Source organism: Coturnix japonica, chromosome 5, assembly GCF_054131305.1.
Source record: "Coturnix japonica strain WE chromosome 5, WE-NBRP24, whole genome shotgun sequence".
NCBI classification, from domain to species: domain Eukaryota; kingdom Metazoa; phylum Chordata; class Aves; order Galliformes; family Phasianidae; genus Coturnix; species Coturnix japonica.
In genome coordinates this window covers 14,502,284-14,521,522 of record NC_140667.1, presented here as the reverse complement: position 1 = coordinate 14,521,522, position 19,239 = coordinate 14,502,284, and the positions used below count along the sequence as shown (strand labels likewise).

The 19,239-nt window shown below is 43.8% G+C and overlaps 1 protein-coding gene across 13 annotated transcripts in view; it reads left to right on the top strand.

Annotated features, from left to right (window-relative positions):
• Positions 1-19,239, top strand: part of TEAD1 (TEA domain transcription factor 1) — a 140,577-nt gene that overhangs the window by 91,158 nt on the left and 30,180 nt on the right. For 3 of the 13 annotated variants that reach the window (XM_015863971.3, XM_015863963.3, XM_085550119.1), the window contains exons 3-9: positions 6,391-6,455; positions 9,248-9,310; positions 9,399-9,461; positions 16,442-16,453; positions 17,618-17,752; positions 17,938-17,984; positions 18,606-18,667. In XM_015863971.3, coding sequence (XP_015719457.1) covers positions 6,391-6,455; positions 9,248-9,310; positions 9,399-9,461; positions 16,442-16,453; positions 17,618-17,752; positions 17,938-17,984; positions 18,606-18,667 — 447 coding nt within the window. The remainder of the gene's footprint in view (positions 1-6,390; positions 6,456-9,247; positions 9,311-9,398; positions 9,462-16,441; positions 16,454-17,617; positions 17,753-17,937; positions 17,985-18,605; positions 18,668-19,239) is intronic. The other 10 variants (XM_015863965.3, XM_085550114.1, XM_085550117.1 and 7 more) reach the window with 8 other exon arrangements.

Below are 19,239 nucleotides of genomic sequence, written 5' to 3'. Positions count from 1 at the left end.
TTGATTTGGGAATGTGTGGCTACAGGAGCTAAACAACAAGCTCCAGAAGATATCAGATGCTTGGTTATTTTGCTTTGCCCTCAACCTCATTCCTTGCCCTCCAGCAAGTGCCCATACAGAGAGGTGGAAAACCACTGCCTTATGTCAGTCTGGGGCCAATGGTTTTGCTGCACAGCGAGGGAAAAGCTGCACCTGTTCTCTCCTGGGGGCCAGCAGAGTTGTCTCCTGCTTTATGTTTACTAAAGGCTGCCCTTGCAGAGTGGCCCCATACATCTGGGGCTGGTAAATGGTAAATTACCTAAGTAAGGTGTCTCATCTTTACCTTAAGGCATCACATGCGCTTACACTGATGCTTAAAGGGGGAGAAGCAGAAGGGGGGAATGAAGGAAGCATTTGCATGGGCTCATTTGGCGATTAAAAATACATAAGTGAAAGAATTGCCATGAACTTGCCCAAAGGGCTGTAATAAATAACATCCTGCCTAAGTCGTGCATAAATGTGCTCTATGGTTTTGCATGAAATGACTGTGTTTGTTTTTAGGGTTGTTGGTTGAGTTGGGTTTGTTGTGTGTGCGTGTTTTTGTTTTGTTTTTAGTATTGTTAACAGTTGGAATAGAAATAGGCTTATGTTTTTGTAATTGTGGTAAATGTATTTTAAAGATTGCTGTCTGATTAACTGTAAATATTACCGGTTCAGAGGTTAAAAGCTGTTGTTGAAGTCATTCAGGGAAATCCAGCAGAAGTGTAAATATGCAGAAAAAGCTAAACAATATGGCAAAGGAATATTTGCTGACTTAAGAGTGCAGGATCAACACCAATATTTTTCCAGTGATGCTAAACCTCTTGTAACTGCTAAATTGGATTTGTAGTTGAATGAAGTATCAGCTGCTGTTGGACAAGCCCATAAAGGCAGGACGGCTGGCCTTTTGTAGGCAGGGCTTAAAGGACGATTGATATGTTTTAGCACTTTTGGGATTATTGTGATTAGGAGGAAGCCATTCTGAATGATAGAGAAAAGGGTGTAAAAAACACAGTCCACAGCTGGTGAGCAGCATGTGTTTGCTATAAGGAGAGGTCACGACTAGTTGATCCTGCTGGTTCTGGCATTGATTGACAGTCAAGAAAACTTGATATTATGAAGCGGACCCTTCTTTTCTCTCTCTCTTTTTGTTTGTCTTAAAGAATGACAGGTCTGTTGCATAAAGCCAAAGTATTTTCAACATTTAGAAGGCTCGCAGGTTTGCAAGCTGAATGTTCAGGGTCCCCACTGCAGATTTAGGTTGTTAAAACATCATCTAGAAATTAGTATTCAGCCTGGAGCTGTAAGAACACCGAACAGGAGCTACAGGAACAGCGGAGCTTGGTCTGTGTTTGCCTTTTTCATAAGTGTTAGTCTTGACTAAAACCCTCTTTGTCATAGAGCAGGAAATTTATGCTAAGCGTGTGGAAATTTCAAGTTTGCTGAACTTGTTGACTGTGATGCATCTGGTGAACGTGGGGTACTCGGTGAGGAGCAATGCGTGTAGAACAAATCTGACCGTCAGGAAAACAGTTTAATCGTTTTATTTTTATTAAACACCTGCCCCAGCAAGCATGCAGGCTATTTCATCTTATCTCCTCTGCCCACTTGGAAATGTAGCTCATTTAGATGATAGGGGGGTGGGGGGGAGGGTTGATTTTGGGTTTATTTTTTCCCTACTTTTCTTTTTTCTTTCTTTTTTTTTTTTTTTCCCTTTCATTTGAAGGAGCCATCCAAGAGCTCGCAAATGCACATTTAAATAGTTGGATCCCTGACTCTTTTTAGTGGGGCTGTACCTCTTTCAAAATTTGAGTTTAGCATACCACACAGGAAAGAACACAAGCTTGCCAACTCCCGCTGAGCGTTTTTTCAAGCCTGTGAAAAGAATGAATTATTCAGCAGTAAGCATGCTTACAGCTGGCCATTTGGGAGCTTTGATGTGCGAATCAGGCGGTTGCATGAATGCCCTTATTGTCATGTTATGTGTACACAGTGTGTGAATTATTGAAAATAGTGAGGCCTGAGCCTCATCTGGTAGAGATTACAGTGCAGGCATGCTGGGTGAAGGTCTGTAATTGAAAATCCCCAGATGCTGTTTATTTGGCCTGCGTCACGTGGCCCCGTACAGAAAGCTTGTCTGAACAAAATGCTGCCCGCCTGGAAGCGCCGCCCAGCCCCCCAAACCCAGGGTGCGGGCGACTTAAACACCTGCCCGTAATATTTTTAAAAGCTTAAATTAGATTTGCCTATAACGTTTAAATAGAGGATGCCTTACTTAGGGGGTTTAAACTGCTTAGCCAGTTGTTGACTTACTGAGCTCTTTTATCTACAAGAGGCTTTTTGTTAGCCAATTTAGCTTTCGAGCGTCTTCGGAAAGCGGCACCGGCCAATTTTAGGGAAGCTCTCCCAAAGTTGGGAGTTCTGCCGGCAAAAGGCAGCAGGAAGGCTTGGCTTCCTCTGGGCCCACAGCTGCCTCCCACTGGAGGAAAGCCTTCACCCCAGCCAGCCTGTACCCCATGTCTGTGTGCAGACCCCCGTGTCGGCTGGGCCCTGAATCCAGCCTGGACAACGGGATGCCATGCTGCTGGCTGCATACACACAGGCCCTGCCTGAGGCCTGGGGGCACGCAGGGGGTTCCTGATGGAGCCCAGGTCCTGACAGAGCTTTGCCATGCTGGAAATACAGCCATGAAAGTGACTCAGGAGGTGAAATGTTTGTTTTAAGAGAAGTTGAGCATATAGGCCTGTGTCCAGGCTGTGTGCTAAGTATATGATATATCTGTGTCAAGCCACAGTCTTGAAGAATTTGTGAAAATCATAGGATGCTGTTATTTGAAATAAAAAACAAAAAAAAAGAGAGAGAGAAATAGGTGTTGCTGCTTGGTCATTACATACAAATTTTGCTGAGTGTGTAAACTTTATAAATCAGCTGTTCATTTCCCAATGGCTAACCAACTAAATTTCCCATACTCTTCTATTTTTATTACATTTGGATGGTGCCTGTTACTGGGAGCTGGGGACAGGAGCTTGATTTGTGTCATTAGTGTTCTAAATAAAGCCAGCTGCCCGCCCGCCCGCCATGCCATGATGCCACCACCTCCCTGCATGGGATTGAGCAGGGACACCTGCAGCCAGCACCCCGCGTGGCTGGGCTGCCTCCACAGCCCACTCAGGGCCCTGCCTGTAGGGTGCCCCTTTTGCACACCAAAGGGTGCATGGAGGCTGGCACTCAGGAGCCTCACAGAGACCTTTATGGGGGCTGATGCTCAGCCTCTTAAGGCTGCTTTTGGAAATAATGGTAGCGGGGGAGGCTTCCCTGTACAAGGAACCCTCTGTTAGAGCAACAACTGCCTCCCGGGGGGTGGGTGGGAGCCTCCCCACTCAGCAGCTGCTCCTACTTATTTAGGAGGAGAAGAGCAGAAATGTCAGTCCTCCTCACTGCTTGGGAGGTGTCTGGGATTGCTCTCCTTCCTTTGGGGTGATGCTCCTCAGAGCAGGCAAAGGGAGCCTGGGAGCCCAGGTCGGCTGTTAGCCAGTAGAAGCCCTTTGTCCTTCCAGCCATGGCTGAGAAAGATGTTGTGTTGTGTAAAATGAATCTTCCCCCGTGTCAGCACAGGGAGAAAAGCGCGTTTTGCAATTGTACTGATGGTACAGGAGGGCATGACAGATAAAGAGGGAATTTAAGAGCAAAACATACATTCAGAAAAGCCCATATAAAATGCTTGATGTTGTCCTCTCCCAACCCTCTGAAGATCCCTGGAAAGGATTGCTGAGCAGGGAAGATATTTTATCTGACTGGTCACCTCCCCACACCTCTCTTTCATACCTGAACCAAATCATTCAGAGCAGGAGTCTGTCATAGTAGATGACAAGGAGAAGGAGCTGAACATTTACAGTTCATAAACCTGACCTCTCCTCTTCTACTAGGCAGTTTCCCAGATATATATGTGACAGGGAGAGAGCAAAAGGGTGTGTATGGAAAGTATTTCCACAGCTGAGGCCTTCTTAGAGAAAAACAGATCTGTTTATTAACTGACATTTTTCACCCGAATGTTTTTAGTGGCCAGTTAAAGAAATTTTAGAGCCTCTTTTGTTTCGAGGAAAGGAGAGTGTTTTTTAGGGTTATTTGTCCTTCCTTTCCTTAGAATCCCCTTCTGGCCTTGCTGGGTCAGGAGATAAGATCTTTTCTGTTAGGACCCATCGCAGCTGGTAAAGAAGAGCAGCAGTGTTTGGTAGATAACACAAAGGCTGTAAGCTTTTACTTGGGGCACCTATCTTGTGTATATCGGGCAGTGCTTACGATTGTGTTTATGGTATTTTGGGAGTCCAAAACAGATTCCGTGTCTTTTCAGAACATTCTGGCTAGGCAGAAGATACTTACTTCACGAAGCTTTTGAATATCCCCTGCTCTGGCTGAACAAGGTGCATATTTGCATGTTGAAAATACAGCTGTAGAGGAAAAATAGGGCTGCTGCCTTGATCTCTTTGCACGGTTCCTTGTATAGCTCCCTCTCCCTGTCACACTGTTCCACCTTGTATTGACTCTTGAGCCGGACCTCACCTTAAGGGAAAGCCACAATCTTGTCAGTCATCTCCTTGCTGGGCTGGAGCGGGGCTGGCCAGAACCCTCCTGATTCCAGCCAAAGAGCCTCATGGATGGACTGGGGCCTAAGTGGGGACGGCACTTACTGATATTTTTGAATAATGCAGTCTAGACTTTCAGTGCTCAGTGTTTTTTTATAAAGCTGCTTTTCCTGTTAAGTGGCTGCCTGGGAATCTGAGCTTTCTTTTAAAAATAGTTTTTTAGCTCTCTTGACTGGGGAGAATACTGTGAAGCCGTGGGAAGGTTTAACTCTTCCTGCCTCAGCCACAGCTGAGGGCTGCACGGGGCTGCTGGAATGGACGGAGTTGTCTGGAGTGACCCACGCTGTGACCACGATTCCTCTGAGTCTCAGAGGGCCGTAGAAGGGCTGCTGCTGAGTTTGCAGGCTGCTGCCCCTTTGGGTTTCCCAGCTGCAGGCAGTCGAGTGCGTCCTCCTGTTTTTCTGTTCATTTTTGTCTGCTCATGCAGTGCTTGTTAAAGGGGCAGAGCAGAAGCGAAAGGTTTCGGAAGACTCTTGCCCAAAGCATGTTTAGTATTACATGCCATCATCGTAGGCCATTTGCTCTTCCTTCTTGTTGCCATGGCCTCAGGATTTTGATCTCTCCCTCAGTTCTTTTTCCCAGATTGTATGCTTCTCCATCAAAGAGCTTTTCCATTTAATGCTAATGAAAGGTAGAGCAGCTCCATTTCTCTCCTTTCTACTCTCCCCAGCTGTGTTCTCATCCTCTTTAAAACAACTTGGTGGGCGACAGGTTATTTTCTTAGCCTTCCCATTTTCAGCTCACTGCTAAATCAGTTTTCTCGTTTTCTACACTTGGGCTTTTCCCCTGTGCTGAATGCAAATAGCTCCATAACTTAGGACTTGTTAAACAAGTATATTTAAGTTATTACAACTCAAGAAGAAGTAACGTAATATGCAGTGAAAATAAACAGGGTACCACATAAAACTTGGTTATCTTCCGTGTCAGCAATATTTAGGAAGGAAATTATTTGGAAAGAAAATATTAGTTCGTATTAAGTAGCGCAGTGTGTGACTGAAGAAGAGTCAAACAGCCATTTTAGACACTTGGAAATACTCTATGTTTCCAAGGGAAATAGAGTTCTAAATAACAAACCACCGTGTTGATCAGCCACGCTGCAGCAGGAACTTCTGCACCGCAGGGTTACCGCTCTTGTGCATGGTATTAAGGATGTGATTTACAACATGGTGAACTGAGGCAACGATTTCAGTCAGTGGAAGAGGCATAGTGCTCCTCAGCAGAACGGGAAGATTTCGCTCTCCTCCTTGAAGAATTAAGTTGGAGAAAATGCCAACACAAAGCCATAGTGTCAGGCTGATCAGTGCTTTGGGTTGAGCGGTAAGTGGTCTTCACAAGATCCAGCTACCTGGTGTAGCTGGAAGATAAACAGGGAGAGGCCAGACCTTGTGTCAGCCCATGGGACAGGTGGTCCTTAGCCTGAGACCATCCTGGTCAGTGGCTATAGTGCCACCTCTCTGCTTGCCAACAGCTCCAGGTCTTCTGAGGAAAAATACCATAGCCTCTGCACATGGTTGGTGGGGCATATATATATGGTGTTAAGGAGATGGATGAGAAATACTGTTGAACAACAGAAAATTATTAATGAATAGTTTGCAAAGGAGAAGCAGAGTAGGCACAAGAAAAGGTTGGTCTCGTACGCATGCAGCTCCTATGTTTCAATGTCATGTTTTGATGGTGTTTGTGGATGTGTTGCTGCTTGTCCCTTACCATTCATTTTTCTTTGTTTCAGGTAGGAATGAATTGATAGCCAGATACATCAAACTTAGAACAGGGAAGACACGGACCAGGAAGCAGGTAAAATAACCCAGTGGGGAAGTGTGCGTTTCGGTGAATAACAAAACATGGCATTTTTGGCTGCGGTGGCTGTCTGTGCTTCAGCTCTGACAAAATGGTGTGTCGACTTCACCGACTTCATAATTGAATACACACTTTTTAGAGAAAATATTTTAAATTCCAGATTTTTTAAAGGTGCAACATTTCAGTGAAAGCTGAAGGTGCATTTCCTATTAGTCTACATGTATATGAGGTTATTGTCCCCTGTATTTGGGGGAAAAAGAAATCAAAAGTCAAAGCAGAAGCATATAGCATTGTTCCTTTTTTCTCTATAAGGATAATTACAGAATGTAATGATTATTTTGAGATAATGAATAACCAGTAATAATTTCTAAATGTCCAGCAAATTCACCGATATAATAAAGGTTGTGATTATCGGCTATGAGAGGTGAATGAATAAAAATTATCTAGCGAGACTGATGCTAATCATGCTTTCAGCTCGTGGGCAGTACTTGCTACAGGATGAAATAATAATAAAAAAATTCCCCACAGAGCCTTCAGGCTCCTGGTCTGTGACCATGGCAAGATTTCATTCATCAGCGACTCAGAATATACCTTGAACCAGTCTTAAGTCATTTTTAGATGATTATCGCATAACCATTAACTTAATAGTATATGCCTAAATCCTTTAATTTATCGTATTCATGGGGCTCAGCAGCCTTACAGAAGGCACACGATCTGTATGGTTTGTGTGGTGGTTTTTGAGCCCTTCCACTGTTTCAAAACACTTTGCAAATTGCAGAGTCCGTTCGTTTTCCCTAACATGAAGTTTGAGATTCCCCTCCATGTGTGTGGCAAAGGAGAAGGCAGCAGCTCATACACTTGCATGCTATGCGTGTTTTGTAAAGCAGAGAAAGGTGACACTGAGTCAGCACACATAAAGATGGCCTGCTGCCAACCCTAGTGCTTAAAGCATTTTGAGCTGGGTGATATTTTGCCCCGGGTGGTGTTCTTTGTCAACTGGGGAGAAAGCATATGTATGAGGGGTGAAAAAAGCTATGAGAAAGGAGAGAAACTGCAGTGCATGGAGAAAAGGAACAAACAAAAGATTGGCAAAGAAATCTGTGAACAAAAGGCGAAGGCCCAAGCTCTGCCCTGTGTTATGCTCATGCAGACTCCACCAGTTGGGAGCTGCACTGGTGATCTTAAAATGGTATCAGGATTTGTAATGCAGACTGGGCTGGATGCATGTCCAGCATATGCTGGCAGAGCTGTGGTGAAACCAGGAGGGCTGTGGTGGCTTGCACATGGCCTCTGTTCTTGTATGTCCCTCTAAAATGTTTCATTAATCAATTTTCACAAGTGTCTCAAAGACTTTGTCATTAGTTCCAAGTTTCAATTGAGCAATTAAATGTTACAGTTGTGCTTCCTGTATAACCTTTAACACCACTAATATCCCGCTGAAAGCAAAACAAGTGAACACGTGTCAAAACTTGGTCTACGTGTTCGACCACAAAATTGCTTAGTAAGCAATAGTATAATGCTGAATTACTGCAGTCTGGTTCCTGAGCTGCTTCCTGGAGAACTCTCTGAAGGTGGCCTTCAGGGGCTGCGCTCATTTATGCATTGTTATTTTCTTCTCTACTAAAAATTCAGTCTCTGTTTTGTTTTGTTTTGTTTTGGTGTGTGCTATTGTCATGGAATAACCTTACAGAGGGAGGAAATGAAGCTTTGTTTCTCCTTTTCTTTTGCCTGTGTTCTTTCCCAGACAGGAATTTTAACTAACTCAGGAAAACTGTATGACACCTGGTCTGGTATGCCCTGGCTCAAATCAGACTAAAGATTTTTCTTTAGCAGTTTTTTCCATCACTGCAGTTTTTAAACCTTCACATAGAGGTCAGGGGGATGCTGAGCAGTACCAAGCAATGTTGGACAGCATCACTAAACCCTCAGCATCAATGTCAAGGATTTCAGCATGTAGCAGAGTAAACAGGAATGTGAATCAGGACCCAGACCCTGCGCAGGCAACAACTTCTGGGCTATGAAACGGTCTCTTGCAGGGCAGGGATTACACGTATTTCTGACCAAAATGCAAAATGTAATAACGGGCCTAACCTAGACGTTACACAAGCTGATGCCCTGTTACTTGTCTCTGCTTACATGAACATTTTGTGGGCAGATTTGATGCTGAGATTGCAGAGAAAGGCAGAGTGGTTTCTGGGACTGTGTCGTGCCAATATTTTACCATTTGTTCCAGAACTTGGAGTGTGTCAGTGGGGCCAAAACACAGGCTGAAGCTCCTTGCTGGAGCTGCAGAACACAATACAAGTGAATGGACGCAACTTCTTGACGCCGTTACGTCTTCAGCCGAGTGCCCAGGGGTCAGGGTGGGCAGCTGCAGCCCTGTCCGAGAGGTGGAACTCCTTTGGGCTGCGTCCTGCAGAGTGTGGATGGGGTCGGTCCCAAAGCACGCAGGCTGCAGCCAGCTGCAAGCTCTGTCCTCCCTCTTGTAGCTGAGCACGCAGCCCAGTGGGTGCACGTCTTTTCTCCTTAATCAAGTCACTGCAGTGATGACCAGTATTGTTAAGCCTCAGTGCTAAGAGCTGGGTATCTGGCTGGGAATGTGTTATCTTTAACAACAGAGCTTACTGAAGGTGCAAATAACTCGATTCCCTCGGTAAAGTTTTTTTTTCTTTTCTTTTTTTTTAAAAAAAGAGAAAAATAGATATTTTAAATTTGATTTGCTTTTTGTTTTTCTTTTGTTTGTTTGTTTTTTTTCTTCTTTTTTGTTCCTATAAACCTGAACAATGTAGGTGTCTAGTCACATACAGGTCTTAGCAAGAAAGAAAGTTCGAGAAATTCAAGCCGCCATTAAGGTACGTTTGGCTTGCCCAGTTGTAGGGGGCTTTTCATCTCCATGGTTACAGGCTTTTCCTTTGTTTCCTCCCTTCCCCTACCCTGCAGGTGTCTAGTCACATTCAGGTTCTTGCCAGAAGGAAATCTCGTGATTTTCATTCCAAGCTGAAGGTATGCGCTTTTCTGCTTTTGGGCTTGTGGTTGCTATGCCTGTCCCTTCCTCCTCCCCGCGGTGATGGGCGAGCTCCTGGTGCTGCCGTGCCTGTAACCTCCTTTTCCTGCATGTGGTAGCTGTCTGCGTCTCTTTGTGTTTAATCTCTGGTTTCTGCACTAGCATCCACATTAAAAACATTGTCTTAACACTGTCCAAATGCAAAGTGAACTACTCTTTTTAACCGCTCAGCACCTAAACCTGATTTTTAACCCATCCGTTCATTTTTGGTTTTATTTTTGAACAGCTAAGTGCTACGAGTGTATTTTCATACACGAGGTTTTCATGCAGTTGTGTAGGTGCTTTTTCTTTTTCTTTTTTTTTTCTTTTTCCTTTTTTTTTCAGATAGGGAAATTGTTTTCTGTTCCCAGATGATTTTTTTTTGTCTCTGTTTTTGAAATGCTATCAAGAATACTTAAAATAGATTGTGCCAGAGAGCACTGCTTATCCAGATTGCTCTGGCTTCCAGAGTGCAGTCTGGTATCACCTGAAGTTATGTACTATTTGCAAAATTCTATGAAATTTTATTTTTTAAGGTATAACGTTTTAAGGCATTTAATCTTTGGAGAGCCTCAGTCAGGGCCCTGTCCAGGGAAAACTAAGAACGTTTGCTTAATCTGACGTGATGAACTGTACGTGTCCCCATTTTCCCTGGTTTTCCCTACAGTATATTCTAGGACTAAAAAGAAACTCTTGGAAATATTTGATGGGGGTTTCTTGGATGACTTGTTTTTTCAAGTTTTCCTGCAGAGATCCCAGAACTCATTTTGCTTTCACGTTACTTAAAAGTGGAAGAGGGGGGTTTTGCAATTTTTGCCGTGCTTTTTTTCTTCTTTTCAAGGAAAAGAAAAGGAACTTGTAAATCTTTTCCTTCCGTCCTTTTTTCTTTTTGTTGATTTTTATTTTCCGTATGAGAACAAATCACATTTTTGTTCTAGCTGAAAAGCAGAAAGTTTCAGCACGTAACTTCATGAGGCTAAGTGGTGAGCACTGCAGATGCTTACCACGGTCCTGGAGCTGCAGCGTATAAATAACAGCCTGGCTGTGTAACAGGCCTTCTTGACAGAAGCACTGGGTTTTTCATCCGCAGTGGGCAGCATGCTGGCAAGCTTGTATGGCTGTTGGTGGCTGGCTTTTTAGCTGCACTGGCTGAGCAGTTGGGGTTCGTAAAGAACAACTAAGACAACCTAAACATACTGCTTTTTAACCGAGGGTGCAATAATACAGAGATATGTAGCATTTTAAGCTTAAATTGTCAATCCTTGATGCCTAAAATTACATACGTAAGGAGGTGGCCTTACAGTAAAAGGTGCTCAGCACCAGCAGCTCTCAGGGTGTTTTGTAGGGCTGATGAGCACCTAGGCTACAAACACCAGGAAACCCACCTAGCTACCAAAATGCAGACAGAAGCCAAACGTAAACATTGGATTTGCTCTTCTAAAATATTTTCTCAGTGCTAAAAATAACTTAAAAAACAAAGACACTTCTAAAGCAAAACACATTCTTAGTTGCAGCACCTGCTATCAGATTTTTGTCAGAGCTTTCCAAAGGAGCAAGCAGCTAGTTACCGTCTAGTAATATTTGAGACCTCTGCCCTAGGTGGTGTTTGCAGTAAGTAGGGCCCCCAGGGGATTTTTCATCTTGAGGAGTCGCCTGAAGAAGGAAAGTTCTGTCAGGGCAGTGAGGTACCTCACGAGGCCTTCAGACCCCCCTGCTTGTTCCCAGCCATCAGCAGGTCGCAGCTCTCCCAGGGCTTTTGTTTTTTGTTGTTGAGAAATTCATCGATATGTGAGGAGCCTCCTCCCACATCCATGTCCCTGCTGCTCTGTAGAAGACATTTGCTTCAAGGCTTCCTACAGCTGCTCTGCGAGGATGAAGAGTGTGCAAGTGATGTGAGGTTGTCAGCCCCTCCACTTAGAATACTCTCCAGATATAACTAATGACAGAATCTGCCCCAGTCCTTCCCCAGCAGGCCCTGCTGGCCAGTGGCAGTTCTTCCTGCCCCTGCTACCTCTAGGTAGCCATCCTGCTCACATGATTTAGCCCTGCAGGAGCCCAAGCACAGCCCAGGTGACTCTTCCGGGACCCCCAGCGTGAGGGGTGCCCAGAAACAACAGAGGAGCCAGGTTTTCTCCATCTCCCTTCTCTTTTTCTTTCTGCTTTTGGTCAGTAAATAAGGTGCCGTGGCACAACATCCTCACAGTACCTTTCCAGAGAAGTTGCAGCCTCCCCTGCACCCTGCCTGTGTTTCTCTTCCTATTCCTTTATTGAAACCATCCATCTTTTCCAATGCCCTTTGAAACAGAGAGCATTTGCAGATGCAAAAAAAACCTCACCTTCTGTTCATTTCACATCAGTGATGTACTTCTCAAGTGGTTTTCGACATGGACTGCTTTGGCAGCAGTTCAAAGTGCCCCATCAGGAGCGCTGGGAAGGTGATGGGCTCTCGTCGTCCTCAAGCAGTGCTGCCTGCATTTCCTCATGACAAGACAGCCAGACAGGAGATAGACAAGGGAAGAAACTACTTCTGGCTCAGGTCACTCTCAGCTGTTTAAACAGTGAGCTGTCTCTTCCTAGTTGTAGAGCCCTGTAAAACTCTGAAGTGCTCCATTGGTGGTATGTGCAGGAGAACAACTACTAACTGAAAATAACAGATGCATCTGACGTTAGATTTCCCACCTACAGCATGAGAAGAAAGCACTGAATGGGTGAAATTTAGAGATTCTTCATGTCAGGCTCTAACTGTAAGTTCAGTCAGCTCTGACCTGATCCCTTTCTGTCTCCCGTGTTTCTTCCTCTTGCCAACAGGCCTCCCAGCTCTGTGCACCTCGCACTCATTCACAGGGAAGTTGATTGCAGCGAAGCTGTGTGCCAGCGCTGCATTAAGTGAAGTAATCATGAGCAGGGAGTTGAGGATTGCTGGAGCATAGCACGGAGGCCCTTGCTCCCCAGCTGATGTCCTTTACTAGCAGGTTTTTTTTTGCAATATCATTTCTAATTGATCTTTTGGGATCTGGACAGTCTGTCCCATTGACCTCAGTTCCTGATCTTTAACACTGAAAAACAGTGTAACCAGTAGGTCTTCTTTTCCAAGTACCTTCTGGATTTATTTTAGACCAGGAGATATTTATGTCTCTCATTGGTTTGAACCCTCCTTGTGACAAGGAGAAAACACGTCAGATCTTCTTGTGGCTGTCTTCTGCGAAATCCACGTGGATGGAGAGATTTCAGAGCTGTCTGCGTGACATTGGATGTATCCGTTTATGGCATTGGGTAGAGTATTACTGAAGCTTGACTAAGAGAAGAAATCTTGGCTTCTTGTTGCAATTTTCCCTTGGTCCAGTGAAGTCCTTTTTTCCCTGGGGACACGTGCCTGCAGGCGCTGCAGATGGATGGATCCTTAGCCTGTAAGGAGTTCTACCTGTAAGCGCAATTGCTGCATTCCAGGACCCCCAAATGAGAATGCCCTGCTGGCCCTTCCAGTGATGTTCTACATTGAAGTTCTTTTCCAACAGGAAAACAATCCTATTTTAGGGATTTTATCTTAATTTTTTGGAGGTTATTAAAATCCTCCTGAGGTTAGAGAACTTTCATCTCATGAAAAAGGAAGGAGAGACTGAGATAAAAGTGGTCCTTGGAGACAGATCTGAAAGGCGGCTCCTCTTCATGACGTTTCCTCTTGCGCAGCAGAATTTTTAATTTATAATGTTTTTCCTTGTAAAATACAGCAGCCTATAGTGTCAGGTTGCAACATTTCCCACCTTGACACTGGCAGGGAGCCCGAATCACTCAGGAGAAAAGGTGGATTGGAAGTTGGGCCCAAACAAAGAATAAAGGTCTTCACAGCAGGACATACATCTATCTTAGACTTCCATTTCAGATATGTTTTTTTATAGAGCAAGATTAATTAGACAGAGACAAAAAGAAACATTAAAATGCCTACAATTCACACACATATTACATGTTGTAAAATCCATTATTCTACATTCCACATCGAGAGATAAAAAGAAAATATTGTTGTCAATTATAAAATGCTAAAGATAGCTCTATACTTTTTAAATGAACAATGATAAAAGCCTTGAAAAATTCCCTTTGATGTGAATGGAGTCTTCAGCATTTTGAAATACAATAAGATGGATTAATTGCTACTCATTAGGCAGCAAGTTGGGACAGCTTTGAATGCGCATTCTCTTCTTGGCATTAGCTATTGCCTGGCTGAAATAGCCAGCTTTTGTATTTACTCCTGTCTTCTCTAATAATAAGCAAATTGGAGATCAGGGCTAGAAACACTGAAGTGCTCTCTATCTTTTGTCCAGAACAATTGTATATTTTCGTGATTTGTTTATCTTTTTTGAGCTACGGCTAATTATTGCAAAGGTTATTTGAATCAATGCAAGATCTGAGCAGAAATAACATCTGCAAAATTGCTTATTAGGATAGTATTCTACGCTAGTGTTACTGTACTGTCCATTTTGTAGCATATTGTTGTTTCTTATGTCATATTATTTTTCTGTACCAAAGTTTTCTATTTTAAATATTTGTGCAGTTTTTAGGCTTTCTTGAATTAATACTGTGTTCTGTTATGCATAATTTTTCTCATGCTGTCTTAGTTTTATTGTTTTGTTTTGTTTTTTCCCTAAAGTCATAGACAACATGGTCTGCAAAGCCCCATTTATCATTCTAGGATAACAGCTTTGGGGTTTTTTTTTTCTTGCTGTCTTGATTGAATTGTTCTGCTGTTTATGTTAGATTACAGGAAAGTCGAGCACAAATCCCATTGTGCTTGTCACATAGAACACTTGTTTCACGTGGGATTTATGGATATTAAGAATTATAATTGGATGATACTGGGGCATTACTCTTATCTAATTTAACTGTGTCTTTTGCATTCCTAAACTAATGGGTGAAAAGTAAAACTCAAGGGCCTGATTCATTAAAAGTTGCTTGGTCTCCTTTCATTAGGTTTTTAGAGCTTACCCCTTCCTAAAACAAGGTGTTTGCAGCTGCAGTGTGGAGCAGTCAGCTAAAGCAAGAGGTAGATCCTGTTCTCCATTATGGTGATAATGTTTTAGGGATCTGGAGGAAGTACTCCAGATTTTCTCTGGTTGTGCTCTAAATCCACCTCAGTAACATCTCCGATTACGTACTTCTGTAAGGAGAGGGAAGACAGTAGTCAAAGGGTGCAGCCTTCTACTTACTACAGTGTCATTCCTGGGCTTCAGCAATCCCATCGGAGCCCATAAATTAAGTAGGGTCAAGCCAGGGCAGGGCCAGATGGGACCTATCTAAGGAATACCTTAAGCTCTGGTGGGATTTAGTGATTTGGTGGGAGATACTGTCCCCCCACAGCTCCTGAATAACCTCACCACAGTACCCTGCAGCCTGCTGGGCCAAAATTTCATTTCACGTACATCACTGTAAACCTCCTTGACCAGAAGGGATTTATTTCAGCTTGACACAGCAGCACATGCGTGTAAAACCGAGCCCTTCTGTCTTGGACAAGATAGGAAATCCAAGTCTTAACTCTTTGCGGTCATTAAAAATCCCACAACGTTCCTGTTTAGAGTAGGGGTGTTAACCCATTTGTCCTGGCCAAATTCCAACCTGGGTAATTACTGTAATCTGCCTGTTTAAATTACCCCTGCCGTTTTAATTGGATATATTACTTCTCTTGCCGCCTAAACTGTGATGTAATACCATTGTGTGTTATTAATCAGTTACCAAGTTTCATCCCAGAAGCAGCACACTGCAGTGATAGGTGGAAAGAGTCATTCCCTGCTGGTTGCAGACGCTGTCTGCTGCAGAACAAAAAAAAAAACCCATTCTGTTTGTTTTTTAAAGTCGTAGGCAAGCTGATATTTCAGTTCAAATAAGGAGCTTCAAAATGTGTTTTTTTCCATTTCTTTTTGAAGCCCGTGTAGTCTGCTGGTAATACATGCTCAGCCCACCACCTGGAGCTGGAAGTGTTCTGTGCTAGTAGAATTTAGGATCTCTTAGCATTTGCTTTTGATTCTGAATTTGATTTCTCCCATATTTCAATGTAAGTTACGGTTACTTTTAGATAAAATGATCTACTGATTATACATGGGTTCCTAAACTTCCAAAAGATACAACTTCCCATTGATGAATGTTGGCTGAGTGTCTTGATGCTCAGCGGGGCTGGCAGACGTGCCACCATGGGGAAGTTTTATGGAGTCCATGAAATTCCCTAAGACGAGCCCTCCTGCAATGGATGTGTGCTGAGCTGGCACCTCTCCGATTTGCTTTTTCTCCATCCTCCTAACATGTAATCAAAAGACCAATCAGTGGCCACCACCAAGTGCAGCAGCTGTTACAAGGAAGGCATGAAAGAGCCTGTAGTAAGAGGTCCCATGCCAGAGCACCCCTCACACCTTCCGGCACTGGGGCGGGCAGGGCTGGGCTCAGGTGAGATGATCATGGTTAGAAGGGAAAGCTGCAAGTTGGTGAGGCGGCCAAGTTTACGTAGCACACAGCAACAGGACAGAAGTCGCCCTGCAGATATCGCATCAGCTGCAGCATGGGGGTCCCAAGGTTTAGACAGGTCAGAAGGCAGCGTGCTGCCCTGCCACAGGTGTGAGGGAGCTGCAGCACCCCTCCCTGCCCCACTGCTGCCAGAGGCTCCTCTCCTCTCCCAGCTCAGGGAGACGAGTGCAGCAGCAATCCCCCGCACCTCTGTCAGCAAGTTGCACATGGGGAGCTGCTGTAAATTGTCCCTAGAGCGTGGCTGGGTTTTTAGTTTGTTATTTTTATTTCCTTTTAATGAATCAGTCCCTTGGTGAAAGTAGCACGTTTGTTTAAATTGGTATTTAACGTTGAGCAAAGTGCTCACCCTTTGTCTCTTACTATTTTGTTCTTATTTTTGCTAAAAATCTGCTATTTTACACAAGCATTTTAATAAACTGTTTGTTGTTGTATCCAGGTAACAAGCATGGTAAGTATTCTAACTAAACCAAGTATTATGTACCTTAGCTGTGCTTGGCAGAATTTTTGGCTAGCTTTTCCTGTACTCTCAGCCTGTGCTGTTTCTGAAGGAGCTATTCAAAGGAAGGACTGCTCACCTATCGTACTGCTCCGTATAAGCTGTAGAGAGAGCATATGTGCAAAGTCATGTACCGTATTTAAGAGCATGCGTCTCTTGCCAGCATGCGTGCTACTTTGCTTGTGAAGTAAAACCCAAAAGCCAACAACATCCTTGCCTAATATTGCTTGTGTTCCTTATTCCTAAGTCACGTACCTAAATGTTAGCACGTATTAATACAGTACCTCCAGATGGGGAACCCCACCATTCCAGATAGCAGCAGTCTGTTGGTTACCTTTTGTATCTGACCTAAAATACTCCGCTGCATTAAGAGGCATTCCTTTTCTGTTCTGTGATCATACATGATGGGCAGCGTCTAGAATTCCAAATTTAACACAAGTAATCACCAACTCTATTCCTAAATTTGTTCCTATATGCTTGAAAACAGCAGAAATTCTATGGCTGGCTGTTTTCTTTGGGATCACTGTCAATTAGTAACGCACCGCAACTGGGAGTTAAAATTGTAATCTGGATTGTGGCGATCCGGTTTTAAAATTACTTGTTGGAAGGCAAACACTGAGCTGGGTCTAAACGTGTGAGCACAAATAAAATCTGTCGTCGTTTACAGTCAGTCGCAGTCCTGTGTTCTCGTTTTACAGTGTAACGCTAAAGGCAAACTTCTCTTAGATCTAAATGATAGAGCTCAGATCTCAGCGACCCCTCTCCGGCAAGCAGAGCCGGAGCAGCAGACTGACTTAGTCCAGCCTGACTTAAAACCATCAGAATCTGCCCAGATAAACAGGTGGGCAGCAGTTTGCTCTCCCTGAGCTGCTTGCGTATTGGCAGAGCAGACTGTGAGAATCCAGGTCTACCATGCATGTCTGAGAGGAGGTTTTGCCTTCAGGTAGTCTGAGTGTTAGCCTCCGTGCTGTATTATTTTTTTTCTTGCATGGTTTGCTATTTTTGCATTTTCTGTGTGGCTTTTTAAGTTTTGAGTTATGTGCTTGTAGCTGCAGTTATTTAACATCATTTGTTGTGCCAAATGTTTTAAGACTCCGTGTAATTGTCATATTAAAGGATCAGACAGCAAAGGACAAAGCACTCCAGCACATGGCAGCAATGTCATCAGCTCAGATAGTCTCAGCTACTGCTATTCACAACAAGCTGGGCCTGCCAGGAATTCCCCGTCCTACATTTCCTGGGGCACCTGGGGTAAGTTGTTAGCTGAGTCCTGAAAATCCCTGTATTCTCTAACGCTGTTCAGTAGAAATCTAAGGCTGAGTGAATGGATTAATGCTTTTACTTTCCTTTGCAAAAGGAATCGTGCTTGTTCAGAAATATCCCAAATCTTTCAACAGAGAAAACAAATGTGGGTCTATTTGTTCTTCTTCTTTCAGTTTTGGCCTGGCATGATTCAAACGGGGCAGCCTGGATCCTCGCAAGAGTAAGTCTGAAAGCTTTAGTGTGTTGCTATGTGCAGCGTGGGGTGCTTTGCTGCCGCGGGAAATCAGTCTTGCAGTAATTTGTGCATGTTTCAAAAAGAAGGAAAAGTGGGAAGAAACTTGCAGGAATGTGATCTCGTATTTGAAAAGTTGTAAGGGATCGCATCCCTCATCAGCCATGAGGAATGCAATCCTGTATCCCTGCATGATTCCATGAGGAATGCAATCCCGTATCCCTGCAGTGGCTCTGGAACAACATCTCCCAGCCTTGTTTTTCATTTTCTCCCTGCCTCATTTCCTTGGGGTCCATGGGAATCTTTGTGTCCCGCTACTTAGTTGCCCTCTGGATTTATTGGGAGGCAAAGCATCTGCAAAGCATCTGCATCTGCTGGGATGGTTGCAGCAGGCAGGGCAGGAGCATGGACAAGCTCCTCACTTCAGCACATTGGGTATATGTAGTTCTCATGCTTCCCTCTCTTGCTGTTGCCTCTTTATGGCTGTTACGTATGCTATGTAAGGATCAAATATCTTTGTGGGTAAAGAGCATTAACTGTGTGTATGACTCTAATGGAATTTACTGTGGATGGCATGGTGTATGATTTTTTTGTGACTATTTATTCCAGTGTAAAGCCATTCGTTCAGCAGGCCTACCCTATACAGCCATCAGTCACAGCTCCCATTTCAGGTAACTTTCATTTCTTGTCTCCATTAAAAAGAGTTGGGTTGTGTCCTGAATGTGGTGTTTTACCTGCTGACCCGGACAGAGCCACTGTTTCATTTCTAATTACCCCAGTAACCAAGCCAAACAGCAGTCTCTAACAAATAGCAATGTGCTGGTACTTGTTATGAGGGAGAATCAGTGAGTTTGGGGGTTCTGTGTTTGATTTTTACATTTTAGATAGCAACTGTTAATACATATGTGGGAGTTGCTGTGATGCGTGATCTCTAGCCCATGTTTCATACTGCAGCACAATGCATTGCAAAAAATGAATAGTAGGATGCATGTATGTATTTTAATAGCTATAATAATAAGTCTCCATTTATTTTTAATTGAGGCTAAAAACTGTTCAGAAATTGTGTGTACCCTTAGTCTGTGTGTCTGTTACTGGTAACTCTTCTCCTCCCAAAGGTTAAGCGCTGCCTGATACCCCTTTGTTAGGTGCTTAATGCCTACTCTGATTTCCATTGCTTATACTGGTGGTGCCCTTTCCATGGCTACTTCCATTCTTCTTTTCCCAAAGTTGGTTTCACACCTAA